This window comes from Oncorhynchus clarkii, chromosome 6 (genome assembly GCF_045791955.1).
Source record: "Oncorhynchus clarkii lewisi isolate Uvic-CL-2024 chromosome 6, UVic_Ocla_1.0, whole genome shotgun sequence".
Classification (NCBI taxonomy): Eukaryota; Metazoa; Chordata; class Actinopteri; order Salmoniformes; family Salmonidae; genus Oncorhynchus; species Oncorhynchus clarkii.
The window spans coordinates 5,832,045-5,853,884 of record NC_092152.1 but is presented as its reverse complement, the minus strand read 5'-3'; the positions used below and the strand labels follow the sequence as shown (position 1 = coordinate 5,853,884).

Here is a 21,840-nt window from a genome sequence, read left to right as displayed (position 1 = left end):
TTGGATGCTGCTGGACCTCGCTGGCCTCGTCAGTCCTCACTTGGATTTCTACGATTTGAAATCATCTGTGCAGCTTTCAGCTTTCTGGGACCCACTCTCTCCGCGTGTACAGTATACAGTGACTTCATGACAAGTGTTCCCGGAAAAATGTGCCTGAATTGAGAGAAGTCAGTACAATTGTAACTTTAGTAAAATGTTATAATTGTTTTGAAATGCCGACTGTTAGTGACTTCATATTCTAATGAAGGCTGTGAAGTACTATGCAACACTGTTGTGGTCATATCCTGTTATGCAGAGGCAGACTGCCCTTCATATTCAGCATGTAGCAGAGGAAGGCCCAGAAAATGGTGAACGACTCCAGACACCCAAGTCATAGACTGTTCTCTCTGCTACCGCACGACAAGCTGTACCGGAGAGCCAAGTCATAGACTGTTCTCTCTGCTACCGCACGACAAGCTGTACCGGAGAGCCAAGTCATAGACTGTTCTCTCTGCTACCGCTCGACAAGCTGTACCGGAGAGCCAAGTCATAGACTGTTCTCTCTGCTACCGCACGACAAGCTGTACCGGAGAGCCAAGTCATAGACTGTTCTCTCTGCTACCGCACGACAAGCTGTAACGGAGAGCCAAGTCATAGACTGTTCTCTCTGCTACCGCACGACAAGCTGTACCGGAGAGCCAAGTTTCGGCCCAAAAGGCTGCTTAACAGCTTCTACCCTCAAGCCATAAGACTGCTGAACAATTAATCAAGTGGCCACCCTGACTATTTACATTGACCTACACCTCTGTGTTTTATACACTGCTGCTACTCTGTTTATTATCTATGTACAGTCACTTTACCCCCACCTACATGTACAGATTACCTCAACTAACCTGTACTACTGTTTATTATCTATGTACAGTCACTTTACCCCCACCTACATGTACACATGACCTCAACTAACCTGTACTATCTATGTACAGTCACTTTACCCCTACCTACATGTACACATGACCTCAACTAACCTGTACTATCTATGTACAGTCACTTTACCCCTACCTACATGTACACATGACCTCAACTAACCTGTACTATCTATGTACAGTCACTTTACACCCACCTACATGTACACATGACCTCAACTAACCTGTACTATCTATGTACAGTCACTTTACCACCACCTACATGTACAGATTACCTCAACTAACCTGTCCTACTGTTTATTATCTATGTACAGTCACTTTACCCCTACCTACATGTACACATGACCTCAACTAATCTGTACTACTGTTTATTATCTATGTACAGTCTCTTTACCCCCACCTACATGTACACATGACCTCAACTAACCTGTACTATCTATGTACAGTCACTTTACCCCCACCTACATGTACACATGACCTCAACTAACCTGTACTATCTATGTACAGTCACTTTACCCCCACCTACATGTACAGATTACCTCGACTAACCCGTACCCCCGCACACTGACTCTGTACCGTAACACCCTGTATATAGCCTCCACACTGACTCTGTACCGATACCCCCTGTATATAGTCTCCACATTGACTCTGTACCAGTACCCCCTGTATATAATCTCCACATTGACTCTGTACCGGCACCCCCTGTATATAGCCTCCACATTGACTCTGTACTGGTACCCCCTGTATATAGCCTCCGCATTTACTCTGTACCGGTACCACCTGTATATAGCCTCCACACTGACTCTGTACCGATACCCCCTGTATATAGCCTCCACACTGACTCTGTACCGATACCCCCTGTATATAGCCTCCACACTGACTCTGTACTGGTACCCCCTGTATATTGCCTCCACATTGACTCTGTACCGATACCCCCTGTATATAGCCTCCACACTGACTCTGTACCGATACCCCCTGTATATAGCCTCCACATTGACTCTGTACCGGTACCCCCCTGTATATAGCCTCCACATTGACTCTGTACCGATACCCCCTGTATATAGCCTCCACATTGACTCTGTACCGGTACCCCCTGTATATAGCCTCCACACTGACTCTGTACCGATACCCCCTGTATATAGCCTCCACATTGACTCTGTACCGGTACCCCCTGTATATAGCCTCCACACTGACTCTGTACCGATACCCCCTGTATATAGCCTCCACATTGACTCTGTACCGATACCCCCTGTATATAGCCTCCACATTGACTCTGTACCGGTACCCCCAGTATATAGCCTCCACATTGACTCTGTACCGGTACCCCCTGTATATAACCTCCACATTGACTCTGTTCCGATACCCCCTGTATATAGCCTCCACATTGACTCTGTACCGGTACCTCCTGTATATAGCCTCCACATTGACTCTGTACCGGTACCCCCTGTATATAGCCTCCACACTGACTCTGTACCGGTACCCCCTGTATATAGCCTCCACATTGACTCTGTACCGATACCCCCTGTATATAGCCTCCACATTGACTCTGTACCGGTACCCCCTGTATATAGCCTCCACACTGACTCTGTACCGATACCCCCTGTATATAGCCTCCACATTGACTCTGTACCGGTACCTCCTGTATATAGCCTCCACATTGACTCTGTACCGGTACCCCCTGTATATAGCCTCCACACTGACTCTGTACCGGTACCCCCAGTATATAGCCTCCACATTGACTCTGTACCGGTACCCCCTGTATATAACCTCCACATTGACTCTGTACCGATACCCCCTGTATATAGCCTCCACATTGACTCTGTACCGGTACCTCCTGTATATAGCCTCCACATTGACTCTGTACCGGTACCCCCTGTATATAGCCTCCACACTGACTCTGTACCGGTACCCCCTATATATAGCCTCCACATTGACTCTGTACCGATACCCCCTGTATATAGTCTCCACATTGACTCTGTACCGTAATACCCTGTATATAGCCTCCACACTGACTCTGTACCGATACCCCCTGTATATAGCCTCCACACTGACTCTGTACCGATACCCCCTGTATATAGTCTCCACATTGACTCTGTACCGGTACCCCCTGTATATAGCCTCCACACTGACTCTGTACCGATACCCCCTGTATATAGCCTCCACATTGACTCTGTACCGATACCCCCTGTATATAGCCTCCACATTGACTCTGTACCGTACCCCCTGTAAATAGCCTCCACATTGACTATGTACCGATACCCCCTGTATATTGCCTCCACATTGACTCTGTACCGGTACCCCCTGTATATAGCCTCCACATTGACTCTGTACCGATACCCCCTGTATATAGCCTCCACATTGACTCTGTACCGATACCCCCTGTATATAGCCTCCACATTGATTATGTACCGATACCCCCTGTATATAGCCTCCACACTGACTCTGTACCGATACCCCCTGTATATAGCCTCCACATTGACTCTGTACCGATACCCCCTGTATATAGCCTCCACATTGACTCTGTACCAATACCCCCTGTATATAGCCTCCACATTGACTCTGTACCGATACCCCCTGTATATAGCCTCCACATTGACTCTGTACCGGTACCCCCTGTATACAGCCTCCACATTGACTCTGTACCGATACCCCCTGTATATAGCCTCCACACTGACTCGGTACCGGTACCCCCTGTATATAACCTCCACATTTACTCTGTTCCGGTACCCCCTGTATATAGTCTCCACATTGACTCTGTACCGGTACCCCCTGTATATAGTCTCCACACTGACTCTGTACTGGTACCCCCTGTATATAACCTCCACACTGACTCTGTACCGATACCCCCTGTATATAGCCTCCACATTGACTCTGTACTGGTACCCCCTATATATAGCCTCCACATTGACTCTGTACTGATACCCCCTGTATATAGTCTCCACATTGACTCTGTACCGTAATACCCTGTATATAGCCTCCACACTGACTCTGTACCGTAACACCCTGTATATAGCCTCCACACTGACTCTGTACCGATACCCCCTGTATATAGCCTCCACATTGACTCTGTACCGATACCCCCTGTATATAGCCTCCACATTGACTCTGTACCAATACCCCCTGTATATTGCCTCCACATTGACTCTGTACCGGTACCCCCTGTATATAGCCTCCACATTGACTCTGTACCGATACCCCCTGTATATAGCCTCCACATTGACTCTGTACTGATACCCCCTGTATATAGCCTCCACATTGACTCTGTACCGATACCCCCTGTATATAGCCTCCACACTGACTCTGTACCGATACCCCCTGTATATAGCCTCCACATTGACTCTGTACCGATACCCCCTGTATATAGCCTCCACATTGACTCTGTACCGATACCCCCTGTATATAGCCTCCACATTGACTCTGTACCGATACCCCCTGTATATAGCCTCCACATTGACTCTGTACCGGTACCCCCTGTATACAGCCTCCACATTGACTCTGTACCGATACCCCCTGTATATACCCTCCACACTGACTCGGTACCGGTACCCCCTGTATATAGCCTCCACATTGACTCTGTACCGGTACCCCCTGTATATAGCCTCCACATTGACTCTGTACCGGTACCCCCTGTATATAGCCTCCACATTGACTCTGTACTGATACCCCCTGTATATAGCCTCCAATTTGACTCTGTACCGATACCCCCTGTATATAGCCTCCACACTGACTCTGTACCGATACCCCCTGTATATAGCCTCCACATTGACTCTGTACCGATACCCCCTGTATATAGCCTCCACATTGACTCTGTACCGATACCCCCTGTATATACCCTCCACACTGACTCGGTACCGGTACCCCCTGTATATAGCCTCCACATTGACTCTGTACCGGTACCCCCTGTATATAGCCTCCACATTGACTCTGTACCGGTACCCCCTGTATATAGCCTCCACATTGACTCTGTACCGGTACCCCCTGTATATAGCCTCCACACTGACTCTGTACCGATACCCCCTGTATATAGCCTCCACACTGACTCTGTACCGATACCCCCTGTATATAGCCTCCACACTGACTCTGTACCGGTACCCCCTGTATATAGCCTCCACATTGACTCAGTACCGTAACACCCTGTATATAGCCTCCACATTGACTCTGTACCGTAATACCCTGTATATAGCCTCCACATTGACTCTGTACCGGTTCCCCCCTGTATATAGCCTCCACATTGACTCAGTACCGTAACACCCTGTATATAGCCTCCACATTGACTCTGTACCGTAACACCCTGTATATAGCCTCCACATTGACTCTGTACCGGAACACCCTGTATATAGCCTCCACATTGACTCTGTACCGATACCCCCTGTATATAGCCTCCACACTGACTCTGTACCGGTACCCCCTGTATATAGCCTCAACATTGACTCTGTACCGGTACCTCCTGTATATAGCCTCCACATTGACTCTGTACCGGTACCCCCTGTATATAGCCTCCACATTGACTCTGTACCGATACCCCCTGTATATAGCCTCCACATTGACTCTGTACCGATACCCCCTGTATATAGCCTCCACACTGACTCTGTATTGGTACCCCCTGTATATAGCCTCCACACTGACTCTGTATTGGTACCCCCTGTATATAGCCTCCACACTGACTCTGTATTGATACCCCCTGTATATAGCCTCCACATTGACTCTGTACCGGTACCTCCTGTATATAGTCTCCACATTGACGCTGTACCGGGACCCCCTGTATATAGACTCCACATTGACTCTGTACCGGTACCTCCTGTATATAGCCTCCACATTGACTCTGTACTGGTACCCCCTGTATATAGCCTCCACACTGACTCTGTACCGGTACCCCCTGTATATAGCCTCCACATTGACTCTGTACCGATACCCCCTGTATATAGCCTCCACATTGACTCTGTACCGGTACCCCCTGTATATAGCCTCCACATTGACTCTGTACCGATACCCCCTGTATATAGCCTCCACATTGACTCTGTACCGATACCCCCTGTATATAGCCTCCACACTGACTCTGTATTGGTACCCCCTGTATATAGCCTCCACACTGACTCTGTATTGGTACCCCCTGTATATAGCCTCCACACTGACTCTGTATTGATACCCCCTGTATATAGCCTCCACATTGACTCTGTACCGGTACCTCCTGTATATAGTCTCCACATTGACGCTGTACCGGGACCCCCTGTATATAGACTCCACATTGACTCTGTACCGGTACCTCCTGTATATAGCCTCCACATTGACTCTGTACTGGTACCCCCTGTATATAGCCTCCACACTGACTCTGTACCGGTACCCCCTGTATATAGCCTCCACATTGACTCTGTACCGATACCCCCTGTATATAGCCTCCACATTGACTCTGTACCGGTACCCCCTGTATATAGCCTCCACACTGACTCTGTACCGATACCCCCTGTATATAGCCTCCACACTGACTCTGTACCGATACCCCCTGTATATAGCCTCCACACTGACTCTGTACCGATACCCCCTGTATATAGCCTCCACACTGACTCTGTATTGGTACCCCCTGTATATAGCCTCCACACTGACTCTGTATTGGTACCCCCTGTATATAGCCTCCACACTGACTCTGTATTGATACCCCCTGTATATAGCCTCCACATTGACTCTGTATTGGTACTCCCTGTATATAGCCTCCACATTGACTCTGTATTGGTACTCCCTGTATATAGCCTCCACATTGACTCTGTACTGGTACCCCCTGTATATAGCCTCCACACTGACTCTGTACCCGTACCCCCTGTATATAGCCTCCACATTGACTCTGTACCGGTACCTCCTGTATATAGTCTCCACATTGACGCTGTACCGGGACCCCCTGTATATAGACTCCACATTGACTCTGTACCGGTACCTCCTGTATATAGCCTCCACATTGACTCTGTACTGGTACCCCCTGTATATAGCCTCCACACTGACTCTGTACCGGTACCCCCTGTATATAGCCTCCACATTGACTCTGTACCGATACCCCCTGTATATAGCCTCCACATTGACTCTGTACCGATACCCCCTGTATATAGCCTCCACACTGACTCTGTACCGATACCCCCTGTATATAGCCTCCACACTGACTCTGTACCGATACCCCCTGTATATAGCCTCCACACGGACTCTGTACCGATACCCCCTGTATATAGCCTCCACACTGACTCTGTACCGATACCCCCTGTATATAGCCTCCACATTGACTCTGTACCGGTACCCCCTCTATATAGCCTCCACATTGACTCTGTACCGGTACCCCCTGTATATAGCCTCCACATTGACTCTGTACCGATACCCCCTGTATATAACCTCAACATTGACTCTGTACCGGTACCCCCTGTATATAGCCTCCACAATGACTCTGTACCGGTACCCCCTGTATATAGCCTCCACATTGACTCTGTACCAGTACCCCCTGTATTTGGCCTCCACATTGACTCTGTACCGGTACCCCCTGTATATAACCTCCACATTGACTCTGTACCGATACCCCCTGTATATAGCCTCCACATTGACTCTGTACCGGTACCTCCTGTATATAGCCTCCACATTGACTCTGTACCGGTACCTCCTGTATATAGCCTCCACACTGACTCTGTACCGATACCCCCTGTATATAGCCTCCACATTGACTCTGTACCGTAATACCCTGTATATAGCCTCCACATTCACTCTGTACCGATACCCCCTGTATATAGCCTCCACACTGACTCTGTACCGATACCCCCTGTATATAGCCTCCACATTGACTCTGTACCGGTACCCCCTGTATATAGCCTCCACACTGACTCTGTACCGATACCCCCTGTATATAGCCTCCACATTGACTCTGTACCGATACCCCCTGTATATAGCCTCCACATTGACTCTGTACCGATACCCCCTGTATATAGCCTCCACATTGACTCTGTACCAGTACCCCCTGTATACAGCCTCCACATTGACTCTGTACCGATACCCCCTGTATATAGCCTCCACATTGACTCTGTACCGTAACACCCTGTATATAGCCTCCACATTGACTCTGTACCGATACCCCCTGTATATAGCCTCCACACTGACTCTGTACCGGTACCCCCTGTATATAGCCTCCACATTGACTCTGTACCGATACCCCCTGTATATAGCCTCCACATTGACTCTGTACCGATACCCCCTGTATATAGCCTCCACACTGACTCTGTACCGGTACCCCCTGTATATAGCCTCCACATTGACTCTGTACCGATACCCCCTGTATATAACCTCAACATTGACTCTGTACCGGTACCCCCTGTATATAACCTCCACATTGACTCTGTACCGATACCCCCTGTATATAGCCTCCACACTGACTCTGTACCGGTACCTCCTGTATATAGCCTCCACATTGACTCTGTACCGGTACCCCCTGTATATAGCCTCCACATTGACTCTTTACCGGTACCTCCTGTATATAGCCTCCACACTGACTCTGTACCGGTACCCCCTGTATATAGCCTCCACATTGACTCTGTACCGATACCCCCTGTATTACTTACACGCTCTTAACCACCAATGCAGTTCAAGAAATAGAGTTAAGAAAATATTTACCAAATAAACTAAAGTAATACAATTGTATGAAATCAAAAAGTAAATAAACAATAAAATGAATTGTTGTATCAATAGCCCTAGTAAATGCTCTCTCCACTTCGGATTCAAGTTTTTTTTGCGGTGACATCCGAGAAGAAGGGTCCAAGTGCCAAATATTTTCAGTTAATATGAACATTTTCACCCATTGTGTAGGATGGAGTTGCATAGTTTGCCCTCTGTTGATTTATTGGTATAGTAGGAGATAGTCTGTCTGACAGTGGGCTCACATAGAAGGCCTTTCTATATGATAATGCCATCTGTATGACAGTGGGCTCACATAGAAGGCCTTTCTATATGATAATGCCATCTGTACGACAGTGGGCTCACATAGAAGGCCTTTCTATATGATAAAGCCATCTGTACGACAGTGGGCTCACACAGAAGGCCTTTCTATATGATAATGCCATCTGTACGACAGTGGGCTCACATAGAAGGCCTTTCTATATGATAATGCCATCTCTACGACAGTGGGCTCACATAGAAGGCCTTTCTATATGATAAAGCCATCTGTACGACAGTGGGCTCACACAGAAGGCCTTTCTATATGATAATGCCATCTGTACGACAGTGGGCTCACATAGAAGGCCTTTCTATATGATAATGCCATCTGTACGACAGTGGGCTCACATAGAAGGCCTTTCTATATGATAAAGCCATCTGTACGACAGTGGGCTCACATAGAAGGCCTTTCTATATGATAACGCCATCTGTATGACAGTGGGCTCACATAGAAGGCCTTTCTATATGATAATGCCATCTGTATGACAGTGGGCTCACATAGAATACCTTTCTATATGATAATGCCATCTGTATGACAGTGGGCTCACATAGAGGCCTCTCTATATGATAATGCCATCTGTACGACAGTGGGCTCACATAGAAGGCCTTTCTATATGATAATGCCATCTGTACGACAGTGGGCTCACATAGAAGGCCTTTCTATATGATAAAGCCATCTGTATGACAGTGGGCTCACATAGAAGGCCTTTCTATATGATAAAGCCATCTGTACGACAGTGGGCTCACATAGAAGGCCTTTCTATATGATAAAGCCATCTGTATGACAGTGGGCTCACATAGAAGGCCTTTCTATATGATAAAGCCATCTGTACGACAGTGGGCTCACATAGAAGGCCTTTCTATATGATAAAGCCATCTGTATGACAGTGAGCTCACATAGAAGGCTTTTCTATATGATAATGCCATCTGTATGACAGTGGGCTCACATAGAATACCTTTCTATATGATAATGCCATCTGTATGACAGTGGGCTCACATAGAGGCCTTTCTATATGATAATGCCATCTGTACGACAGTGGGCTCACATAGAAGGCCTTTCTATATGATAATGCCATCTGTACGACAGTGAGCTCACATAGAAGGCCTTTCTATATGATAAAGCCATCTGTATGACAGTGGGCTCACATAGAAGGCCTTTCTATATGATAATGCCATCTGTACGACAGTGGGCTCACATAGAAGGCCTTTCTATATGATAAAGCCATCTGTATGACAGTGGGCTCACATAGAAGGCCTTTCTATATGATAATGCCAGATGTACGACAGTGGGCTCACATAGAAGGCCTTTCTATATGATAATGCCAGATGTATGACAGTGGGCTCACATAGAAGGCCTTTCTATATGATAATGTCAGATGTACGACAGTGGGCTCACATAGAAGGCCTTTCTATATGATAATGCCATCTGTATGACAGTGGGCTCACATGGATGTCGGCTCTGGGTTTTTAGTAGAACGGAGGAATGTAATAGCCCTGCATAAATTATCCATCAATGATGAATTAGCTCTCCCTTCTCTCCCTCTCTCTCCTTTCTCTCCCCTACTCCTCCCTCACATAGGTCCCTCTCTCTCCTCTCTCTCCCCTACTCCTCCCTCCCGTAGGTCCCTCTCTCCCCCCACATAGCTCCCTCTCTCTCCTCTCTCTCCCCTACTCCTCCCTCCCGTAGGTCCCTCTCTCCCTCCACATAGCTCCCTCTCTCTCCTCTCTCTCCCCTACTCCTCCCTCCCGTAGGTCCCTCTCTCCTCTCTCTCCCCTACTCCTTCCTCCCGTAGGTCCCTCTCTCCCCCCACATAGCTCCCTCTCTCTCCTCTCTCTAACCCTATTCCTCCCTCCCGTTGGTCCCTCTCTCTCCTCTCTCTCCCCTACTCCTCCCTCCCGTAGGTCCCTCTCTCCTCTCTCTCCCCTACTCCTCCCTCCCGTAGGTCCCTCTCTCCCCCCACATAGCTCCCTCTCTCTCCTCTCTCTAACCCTATTCCTCCCTCCCGTAGGTCTCTCTCTCCTCACTCTCCCCTACTCCTCCCTCCTGTAGATCTCTCTCTCCTCTCTCTCCCCTACTCCTCCCTCCCGTACGTCCCTCTCTCTCCCCTACTCCTCCCTCCTGTAGGTCCCTCTCTCCCCCCACATAGCTCCCTCTCTCCTCTCTCTCCCCTTCTCCTCCCTCCCGTATGTCCCTCTCTCCCCCCACATAGCTCCCTCTCTCTCCTCTCTCTCCCCTACTCCTCCCTCTCGTAGGTCCCTCTCTCCCCCCACATAGCTCCCTCTCTCTCCTCTCTCTCCCCTACTCCTCCCTCCCGTAGGTCCCTCTCTCCCCCCACATAGCTCCCTCTCTCTCCTCTCTCTCCCCTACTCCTCCCTCCCGTAGGTCCCTCTCTCCCCCCACATAGCTCCCTCTCTCTCCTCTCTCTCCCCTACTCCTCCCTCCCGTAGGTCCCTCTCTCCCTCCACATAGCTCCCTCTCTCTCCTCTCTCTCCCCTACTCCTCCCTCCCGTAGGTCCCTCTCTCCTCTCTCTCCCCTACTCCTTCCTCCCGTAGGTCCCTCTCTCCCCCCACATAGCTCCCTCTCTCTCCTCTCTCTAACCCTATTCCTCCCTCCCGTTGGTCCCTCTCTCTCCTCTCTCTCCCCTACTCCTCCCTCCCGTAGGTCCCTCTCTCCTCTCTCTCCCCTACTCCTCCCTCCCGTAGGTCCCTCTCTCCCCCCACATAGCTCCCTCTCTCTCCTCTCTCTAACCCTATTCCTCCCTCCCGTAGGTCTCTCTCTCCTCTCTCTCCCCTACTCCTCCCTCCTGTAGATCTCTCTCTCCTCTCTCTCCCCTACTCCTCCCTCCCGTAGGTCCCTCTCTCTCCCCTACTCCTCCCTCCTGTAGGTCCCTCTCTCCCCCCACATAGCTCCCTCTCTCCTCTCTCTCCCCTACTCCTCCCTCCCGTAGGTCTCTCTCTCCTCTCTCTCCCCTTCTCCTCCCTCCCGTATGTCCCTCTCTCCCCCCACATAGCTCCCTCTCTCTCCTCTCTCTCCCCTACTCCTCCCTCTCGTAGGTCCCTCTCTCCCCCCACATAGCTCCCTCTCTCTCCTCTCTCTCCCCTACTCCTCCCTCCCGTAGGTCCCTCTCTCCCCCCACATAGCTCCCTCTCTCTCCTCTCTCTCCCCTACTCCTCCCTCCCGTAGGTCCCTCTCTCCCCCCACATAGCTCCCTCTCTCTCCTCTCTCTCCCCTACTCCTCCCTCCCGTAGGTCCCTCTCTCCCTCCACATAGCTCCCTCTCTCTCCTCTCTCTCCCCTACTCCTCCCTCCCGTAGGTCCCTCTCTCCTCTCTCTCCCCTACTCCTTCCTCCCGTAGGTCCCTCTCTCCCCCCACATAGCTCCCTCTCTCTCCTCTCTCTAACCCTATTCCTCCCTCCCGTTGGTCCCTCTCTCTCCTCTCTCTCCCCTACTCCTCCCTCCCGTAGGTCCCTCTCTCCTCTCTCTCCCCTACTCCTCCCTCCCGTAGGTCCCTCTCTCCCCCCACATAGCTCCCTCTCTCTCCTCTCTCTAACCCTATTCCTCCCTCCCGTAGGTCTCTCTCTCCTCTCTCTCCCCTACTCCTCCCTCCTGTAGATCTCTCTCTCCTCTCTCTCCCCTACTCCTCCCTCCCGTAGGTCCCTCTCTCTCCCCTACTCCTCCCTCCTGTAGGTCCCTCTCTCCCCCCACATAGCTCCCTCTCTCCTCTCTCTCCCCTACTCCTCCCTCCCGTAGGTCTCTCTCTCCTCTCTCTCCCCTTCTCCTCCCTCCCGTATGTCCCTCTCTCCCCCCACATAGCTCCCTCTCTCTCCTCTCTCTCCCCTACTCCTCCCTCTCGTAGGTCCCTCTCTCCCCCCACATAGCTCCCTCTCTCTCCTCTCTCTCCCCTACTCCTCCCTCCCGTAGGTCCCTCTCTCCCCCCACATAGCTCCCTCTCTCTCCTCTCTCTCCCCTATTCCTCCCTCCCGTAGGTCCCTCTCTCCCCCCACATAGCTCCCTCTCTCCTCTCTCTCCCCTACTCCTCCCTCCCGTAGGTCTCTCTCTCCTCTCTCTCCCCTACTCCTCCCTCCCGTAGGTCCCTCTCCCCTCTCTCCCCCCACATAGCTCCCTCTCTCTCCTCTCTCTCCCCTACTCCTCCCTCCCGTAGGTCCCTCTCTCCCCCCACATAGCTCCCTCTCTCTCCTCTCTCTCCCCTACTCCCTCCCGTAGGTCCCTCTCTCCCCCCACATAGCTCCCTCTCTCTGCTCTCTCTAACCCTACTCCTCCCTCCCGTAGGTCCCTCTCTCCCCCCACATAGCTCCCTCTCTCTCCTCTCTCTAACCCTACTCCTCCCTCCCGTAGGTCCCTCTCTCCCCCCACATAGCTCCCTCTCTCTCCTCTCTCTAACCCTACTCCTCCCTCCCGTAGGTCCCTGTCTCCCCCCACATAGCTCCCTCTCTCCTCTCTCTAACCCTACTCCTCCCTCCCGTAGGTCCCTCTCTCCCCCCACATAGCTCCCTCTCTCTCTTCTCTCTAACCCTACTCCTCCCTCCCGTAGGTCCCTCTCTCCCCCCACATAGCTCCCTCTCTCTCCTCTCTCTAACCCTACTCCTCCCTCCCGTAGGTCCCTCTCTCCCCCCACATAGCTCTCTCTCTCTCCTTTCTCTAACCCTACTCCTCCTTCCCGTAGGTCCCTCTCTCCCCCACTCATCTTTGTCTCTTCCGTTCCTCCCCGTCTATCACTCCTCTCCCCCTCGCTCCATCTCTTCCCCCAGTCTTCTGAACTCTCTAAAGTCTCGTCTAATGTCATCGTATCCATTCCGTTCTGCAGATATTAAAGCAGTCCTGTACAGAGATCCTGACAGTGGAGCCTTCCAGTGTCTGTGTGAACCGTAAGTGTTGTGTTGTTTGTGGGAGTGTGTTGTGTTGCATAGCGGGCAGTCCCAGCGCAGGGCCTGTATTTATGTTCCATTGCTGGTCATAAAGACTGCCGTCCTGCGTTTGTGTGTCCTTAGTGTTGTCTAGTTTGTGTGTCCTTAGTGTTGTCTAGTGTGTGTGTCCTTAGTGTTGTCTAGTGTGTGTGTCCTTAGTGTTGTCTAGTGTGTGTGTCCTTAGTGTTGTCTAGTGTGTGTGTCCTTAGTGTTGTCTAGTGTGTGTCCTTAGTGTTGTCTAGTGTGTGTGTCCTTAGTGTTGTCTAGTGTGTGTGTCCTTAGTGTTGTCTAGTGTGTGTGTCCTTAGTGTTGTCTAGTGTGTGTCCTTAGTGTTGTCTAGTGTGTGTGTCCTTAGTGTTGTCTAGTGTGTATCCTTAGTGTTGTCTAGTGTGTGTCCTTAGTGTTATGTAGTGTGTGTGTCCTTAGTGTTGTCTAGTGTGTGTGTCCTTAGTGTTGTCTAGTGTGTGTCCTTAGTGTTATCTAGTGTGTGTGTCCTTAGTGTTGTCTAGTTTGTGTGTCCTTAGTGTTGTCTAGTGTGTGTGTCCTTAGTGTTGTCTAGTGTGTGTGTCCTTAGTGTTGTCTGGTGTGTGTCCTTAGTGTTATCTAGTGTGTGTGTCCTTAGTGTTGTCTAGTGTGTGTGTCCTTAGTGTTGTCTAGTGTGTGTGTCCTTAGTGTTGTCTAGTGTGTGTGTCCTTAGTGTTGTCTAGTGTGTGTCCTTAGTGTTGTCTAGTGTGTGTGTCCTTAGTGTTGTCTAGTGTGTGTGCCCTTAGTGTTGTCTAGTGTGTGTCCTTAGTGTTGTCTAGTGTGTGTGTCCTTAGTGTTGTCTAGTGTGTATCCTTAGTGTTGTCTAGTGTGTGTGTCCTTAGTGTTGTCTGGTGTGTGTCCTTAGTGTTATGTAGTGTGTGTGTCCTTAGTGTTGTCTAGTGTGTGTGTCCTTAGTGTTGTCTAGTGTGTGTGTCCTTAGTGTTGTCTAGTGTGTGTCCTTAGTGTTGTCTAGTGTGTGTGTCCTTAGTGTTGTCTAGTGTGTGTGTCCTTAGTGTTGTCTAGTGTGTGTGCCCTTAGTGTTGTCTAGTGTGTGTCCTTAGTGTTGTCTAGTGTGTGTGTCCTTAGTGTTGTCTAGTGTGTGTTCTTAGTGTTGTCTAGTGTGTGTCCTTAGTGTTGTCTAGTGTGTGTGTCCTTAGTGTTGTCTAGTGTGTGTCCTTAGTGTTGTCTAGTGTGTGTCCTTAGTGTTGTCTAGTGTGTGTCCTTAGTGTTGTCTAGTGTGTGTCCTTAGTGTTGTCTAGTGTGTGTGTCCTTAGTGTTGTCTAGTGTGTGTGTCCTTAGTGTTGTCTAGTGTGTGTCCTTAGTGTTGTCTAGTGTGTGTCCTTAGTGTTGTCTAGTGTGTGTGTCCTTAGTGTTGTCTAGTGTGTGTCCTTAGTGTTGTCTAGTGTGTGTCCTTAGTGTTGTCTAGTGTGTGTCCTTAGTGTTCCTAGGCCGTCATTGAAAATAATAATTTGTTCTTAACTGACTTGCCTAGTTAAATAAAAGGTTAATGTTGTCTAGTGTGTGTGTCCTTAGTGTTGTACAGTGTGTGTGTCCTTAGTGTTGTTCAGTGTGTGTGTGTGTGTGTGTCTGTCTGTGTGTATGTATTTGTGTGTGTTTCTGTGTGTGTGTGTGTGTGTGTGTGTGTGTGTGTGTGTGTGTGTGTGTGTGTGTGTGTGTGTGTGTGTCTGTGTGTCTGTGTGTGTTTCGTCCCGAGTTCCCTCTCCCCACTTTCTCCTCTATTTTGTTTACATGACACAGAGTCGTTTGACATCGTGCTTCGAGGGAACGGCTTCTCTGTGGGACGAGGCAACGGCGGGGTCGTCTGTAGCTTCGTGGTGGGCCAGCAGATCTACAGTAAGTAAACACACACACACCCACACACAAACCATGTGGTTCCTACTGTATAGCCATCTAGAAGAGAATCACACGCAGGATGTAGCTGGGTGATGTATTTTCCTGTTGGGATCATGCAGTCTGTTCTGTCAACAAATAGACTTCTCAGGAAGAGAACTACATTGGAAGGGAACTATATTGGCCACATCTAGCCACATCTAGCCACATCTAGCCACATCTAGCCAAGCCTTCATTTTGGTGGAACTCTCTCTCTCTAAAGTTATTTCTGATTCTTCAGCAGTGGATTAAAATAGTTTTCATAGTTTCCACACACACACACACACACACACACACACACACACACACACACACACACACACACACACACACAGAAACACACACACACACACACACGCACGCGCACACGTACACACACACACACACACACACACACAGAAACACACACACACAGACACACACACGTCTACTGACTGACTAGCAGGCCTGTCCTGTCTGTGCCAGGGGTTGTGACACATGTACTGACTGACTAGCAGGTTGTCCACAATGTGATTCCACTCATAGCCAAGATGCCTTCACGTGTTTTATATCTGCATACAAAGCATTCCCCCCGGACAGGGACGCTTGGCAGCTGTCAGTCACTAGAGAACATTTAGTCTGTCAGCAAACCTAATCTAGATGGCTGCTACTCCTCCTAATCTCGATTGCTGCTAATCCTCCTAATCTAGATGGCTGCTACTCTTCCTAATCTAGATGGCTGCTACTCCTCCTAATCTAGATGGCTGCTACTCCTCCTAATCTAGATGGCTGCTACTCCTCCTAATCTAGATGGCTGCTACTCCTCCTAATCTGGATGGCTGCTACTCCTCCTAATCTAGATGGCTGCTACTCCTCCTAATCTAGATGGCTGCTACTCCTCCTAATCTAGATGGCTGCTACTCCTCCTAATCTAGATGGCTGCTACTCCTCCTAATCTAGATGGCTGCTACTCCTCCTAATCTAGATGGCTGCTACTCCTCCTAATCTAGATGGCTGCTACTCCTCCTAATCTAGATGGCTGCTACTCCTCCTAATCTAGATGGCTGCTACTCCTCCTAATCTAGATGGCTGCTACTCCTCCTAATCTAGATGGCTGCTACTCCTCCTAATCTAGATGGCTGCTACTCCTCCTAATCTAGATGGCTGCTACTCCTCCTAATCTAGATGGATGCTACTCCTCCTAATCTAGATGGCTGCTACTCCTCCTAATCTAGATGGCTGCTACTCCTCCTAATCTAGATGGCTGCTACTCCTCCTAATCTAGATGGCTGCTACTCCTCCTTTCCTCCTCCCTTTCTACCTCTCACTCCTCTCCCCTTCTCCTTCTCTCTCTGCCCCTCTATTAATTCCCCTCTCTACTCCTCTCTTCCCCTCTCATCCTCTCTACTCCTCTCTACCCCTCTCATCCCCTCTCATCCCCTCTACTCCTCTCTACTCCTCTCTACCCCTCTCATCCCCTCTACTCCTCTCTACTCCTCTCATCCCCTCTCCTCCCCTCTACTCCTCTCTACTCCTCTCTACCCCTCTCATCCCCTCTACTCCTATCTACTCCTCTCTCCTTTCCTCTACCCCTTCTCATCCCCTCTCATCCCCTTTTTTCCTGATGACAAATGTCTGCCTGTTATACATCTTTTATAATGTGTCCTGTCTGTGTGTGTGTCAGGTAGTGTACAAGGGGGCTCATTCAATTCTCTTTTCCAGACAGGAAGCCAAGCGTTGTGCAGAACGATTATCTCCTGTGTCCTGCACCGGTGTTGTACGAGGTCGGAGCGTAAGTAGCCAATGGGAAGGTGGTTCTATAAAGTGTGTGTGTGTGTGTGTGTGTGTGTGGCGGGGACGGCAGACCTAATATATAACATAGGCTGTTCCTCTCTCATGGGTTTAATGATCAGCAACGACAACCCCTGATACTGATGCTCTCTCTAATCCAATCTACAAAATATATATATATATATATATATATAGTACGATTACAAGTAGCAGTTGGAAAACGATTTGGTCCTGAAGTTATCGCAAGAATCAAAACTCAGAAAGATTGATAGATTTATAGCGAGTCGATCTTCTCCAAAATCTCGACGGTAACACCATCTCCAATCATCCACTCAGATTATAATCCAAACTGCCAGTGATAACATGTGTTGCACCATTGTCCTGTGGTATTCAAGTTTCAATGTAGACGTAACCTTAATTATAGAGTACACTGGACCAGGGTCCGTATTCACAGAGCTTCAGAGAAGCTAATCTCAGAACAGTTTTGCCTGTCTCATCGTTTAATTTGTATTTTTAACTCAGCAAATCAGTTAAGAACAAATTCTTATTTACAATGATGGCCTAGGAACAGTGGGTTAACTGCCTTGTTCAGGGGCAGAACGACAGATTTTTTTACCTTGTTACTGGCCCAACGCTCTAACCACTAGGCTCCCTGCCGTGATGACTAGGAGGGATCCTAGAACAGCGCTCCTACTCTGAAACTCTTTGTGAACATCTGACAGAACCTGAACTTCTCCTGCTCCTGTCATCTGAAGAGTCTTGCTTAATGAACTGTTGGCATGGCCACGGTGACCCATTAAGTTGGTAGACATGCTAGACGTGGCACAGCGGGCCGGGGTTGGCCGGGGTTGGCCGGGGTTGGCCGGGGTTGGCTGGGGGTTGTGGGTAAACACATCTGGTTAGGGGGCTTTAAAGAGACGTGCGACAGATGCAGCGATTCCCTTCTCCACACTCTCTCCATTTAAATAATTCACCGTGCTACTGTGACAATCCCCTTTTCCTGCCCATCCCTGCCCCCCCCCCCCGACCCACTGCATCATGGGAATCATGGAACATCTGAAGGTTCTGTCTCCGACTCCGTCCATCCATTTGCCTCCGCTTCGTCAGAAGCACCAATGTCAGTGGTGAGTCGAAGCTAGCCGTGGGGGGGGGGGGGTCGGCTTGTTAGAACGATAGCGGGGGGGTGGGGGGGGTGGGGGGGGTGGGGTGGGGGGGGGGTCGGCTTGTTAGAACGATAGCGCGGGGGGGTAAACAGTTGAAGAATGAATGTAGAGTATAGCTATCTTTGTTTTGGTCTACAGCCTGTGTAATGTAGCCCCTATAGATCTCTTTGTGTTCTCTGGTTTTGGTCTACAGCGTGTGTAATGTAGCCCCTATAGATCTCTTTGTGTCCTCTGGTTTTGGTCTACAGCGTGTGTAATGGAGCCCCTATAGATCTCTTTGTGTTCTCTGGTTTTGGTCAACAGCGTGTGTAATGTAGCCCCTATAGATCTCTTCGTGTTCTCTGGTTTTGGTCTACAGCGTGTGTAATGTAGCCCCTATAGATCTCTTTGTGTTCTCTGGTTTTGGTCAACAGCGTGTGTAATGTAGCCCCTATAGATCTCTTTGTGTTCTCTGGTTTTGGTCTACAGCCTGTGTAATGTAGCCCCTATAGATCTCTTTGTGTTCTCTGGTTTTGGTCTACAGCGTGTGTAATGTAGCCCCTATAGATCTCTTTGTGTTCTCTGGTTTTGGTCAACAGCGTGTGTAATGTAGCCCCTATAGATCTCTTTGTGTTCTCTGGTTTTGGTCTACAGCGTGTGTAATGTAGCCCCTATAGATCTCTTTGTGTTCTCTGGTTTTGGTCTACAGCGTGTGTAATGTAGCCCCTATAGATCTCTTTGTGTCCTCTGGTTTTGGTCTACAGCGTGTGTAATGTAGCCCCTATAGATCTCTTTGTGTTCTCTGGTTTTGGTCTACAGCGTGTGTAATGTAGCCCCTATAGATCTCTTTGTGTTCTCTGGTTTTGGTCTACAGCGTGTGTAATGTAGCCCCTATAGATCTCTTTGTGTTCTCTGGTTTTGGTCTACAGCGTGTGTAATGTAGCCCCTATAGATCTCTTTGTGTTCTCTGGTTTTGGTCTACAGCGTGTGTAATGTAGCCCCTATAGATCTCTTTGTGTTCTCTGGTTTTGGTCTACAGCCTGTGTAATGTAGCCCCTATAGATCTCTTTGTGTTCTCTGGTTTTGGTCTACAGCGTGTGTAATGTAGCCCCTATAGATCTCTTTGTGTTCTCTGGTTTTGGTCTACAGCCTGTGTAATGTAGCCCCTATAGATCTCTTTGTGTTCTCTGGTTTTGGTCTACAGCGTGTGTAATGTAGCCCCTATAGATCTCTTTGTGTTCTCTGGTTTTGGTCTACAGCGTGTGTAATGTAGCCCCTATAGATCTCTTTGTGTTCTCTGGTTTTGGTCTACAGCGTGTGTAATGTAGCCCCTATAGATCTCTTTGTGTTCTCTGGTTTTGGTCAACAGCGTGTGTATTGTAGCCCCTATAGATCTCTTTGTGTTCTCTGGTTTTGGTCTACAGCGTGTGTAATGTAGCCCCTATAGATCTCTTTGTGTTCTCTGGTTTTGGTCTACAGCGTGTGTAATGTAGCCCCTATAGATCTCTTTGTGTTCTCTGGTTTTGGTCAACAGCGTGTGTAATGTAGCCCCTATAGATCTCTTTGTGTTCTCTGGTTTTGGTCTACAGCGTGTGTAATGTAGCCCCTATAGATCTCTTTGTGTCCTCTGGTTTTGGTCTACAGCGTGTGTAATGTAGCCCCTATAGATCTCTTTGTGTTCTCTGGTTTTGGTCTACAGCGTGTGTAATGTAGCCCCTATAGATCTCTTTGTGTTCTCTGGTTTTGGTCTACAGCGTGTGTAATGTAGCCCCTATAGATCTCTTTGTGTTCTCTGGTTTTGGTCAACAGCGTGTGTAATGTAGCCCCTATAGATCTCTTTGTGTTCTCTGGTTTTGGTCTACAGCGTGTGTAATGTAGCCCCTATAGATCTCTTTGTGTTCTCTGGTTTTGGTCTACAGCGTGTGTAATGTAGCCCCTATAGATCTCTTTGTGTCCTCTGGTTTTGGTCTACAGCGTGTGTAATGTAGCCCCTATAGATCTCTTTGTGTTCTCTGGTTTTGGTCTACAGCGTGTGTAATGTAGCCCCTATAGATCTCTTTGTGTTCTCTGGTTTTGGTCTACAGCGTGTGTAATGTAGCCCCTATAGATCTCTTTGTGTTCTCTGGTTTTGGTCTACAGCGTGTGTAATGTAGCCCCTATAGATCTCTTTGTGTTCTCTGGTTTTGGTCTACAGCGTGTGTAATGTAGCCCCTATAGATCTCTTTGTGTTCTCTGGTTTTGGTCTACAGCCTGTGTAATGTAGCCCCTATAGATCTCTTTGTGTTCTCTGGTTTTGGTCTACAGCGTGTGTAATGTAGCCCCTATAGATCTCTTTGTGTTCTCTGGTTTTGGTCTACAGCCTGTGTAATGTAGCCCCTATAGATCTCTTTGTGTTCTCTGGTTTTGGTCTACAGCGTGTGTAATGTAGCCCCTATAGATCTCTTTGTGTTCTCTGGTTTTGGTCTACAGCGTGTGTAATGTAGCCCCTATAGATCTCTTTGTGTTCTCTGGTTTTGGTCTACAGCGTGTGTAATGTAGCCCCTATAGATCTCTTTGTGTTCTCTGGTTTTGGTCAACAGCGTGTGTAATGTAGCCCCTATAGATCTCTTTGTGTTCTCTGGTTTTGGTCTACAGCGTGTGTAATGTAGCCCCTATAGATCTCTTTGTGTTCTCTGGTTTTGGTCTACAGCGTGTGTAATGTAGCCCCTATAGATCTCTTTGTGTTCTCTGGTTTTGGTCTACAGCGTGTGTAATGTAGCCCCTATAGATCTCTTTGTGTTCTCTGGTTTTGGTCAACAGCGTGTGTAATGTAGCCCCTATAGATCTCTTTGTGTTCTCTGGTTTTGGTCTACAGCGTGTGTAATGTAGCCCCTATAGATCTCTTTGTGTTCTCTGGTTTTGGTCTACAGCGTGTGTAATGTAGCCCCTATAGATCTCTTTGTGTCCTCTGGTTTTGGTCTACAGCGTGTGTAATGTAGCCCCTATAGATCTCTTTGTGTTCTCTGGTTTTGGTCTACAGCGTGTGTAATGTAGCCCCTATAGATCTCTTTGTGTTCTCTGGTTTTGGTCTACAGCGTGTGTAATGTAGCCCCTATAGATCTCTTTGTGTTCTCTGGTTTTGGTCTACAGCGTGTGTAATGTAGCCCCTATAGATCTCTTTGTGTTCTCTGGTTTTGGTCTACAGCGTGTGTAATGTAGCCCCTATAGATCTCTTTGTGTTCTCTGGTTTTGGTCTA

The 21,840-nt window shown here is 48.8% G+C and overlaps 1 protein-coding gene across 1 annotated transcript in view; it reads left to right on the top strand.

Annotated features, from left to right (window-relative positions):
• The window catches only part of LOC139410566 (anthrax toxin receptor 2-like), a 138,058-nt gene that overhangs the window by 10,278 nt on the left and 105,940 nt on the right, over positions 1-21,840 (top strand). The window contains exons 6-8 of the mRNA XM_071155857.1: positions 13,679-13,739; positions 15,561-15,656; positions 17,394-17,463. Of these exons, the coding sequence (XP_071011958.1) occupies positions 13,679-13,739; positions 15,561-15,656; positions 17,394-17,463 (227 nt within the window). The remainder of the gene's footprint in view (positions 1-13,678; positions 13,740-15,560; positions 15,657-17,393; positions 17,464-21,840) is intronic.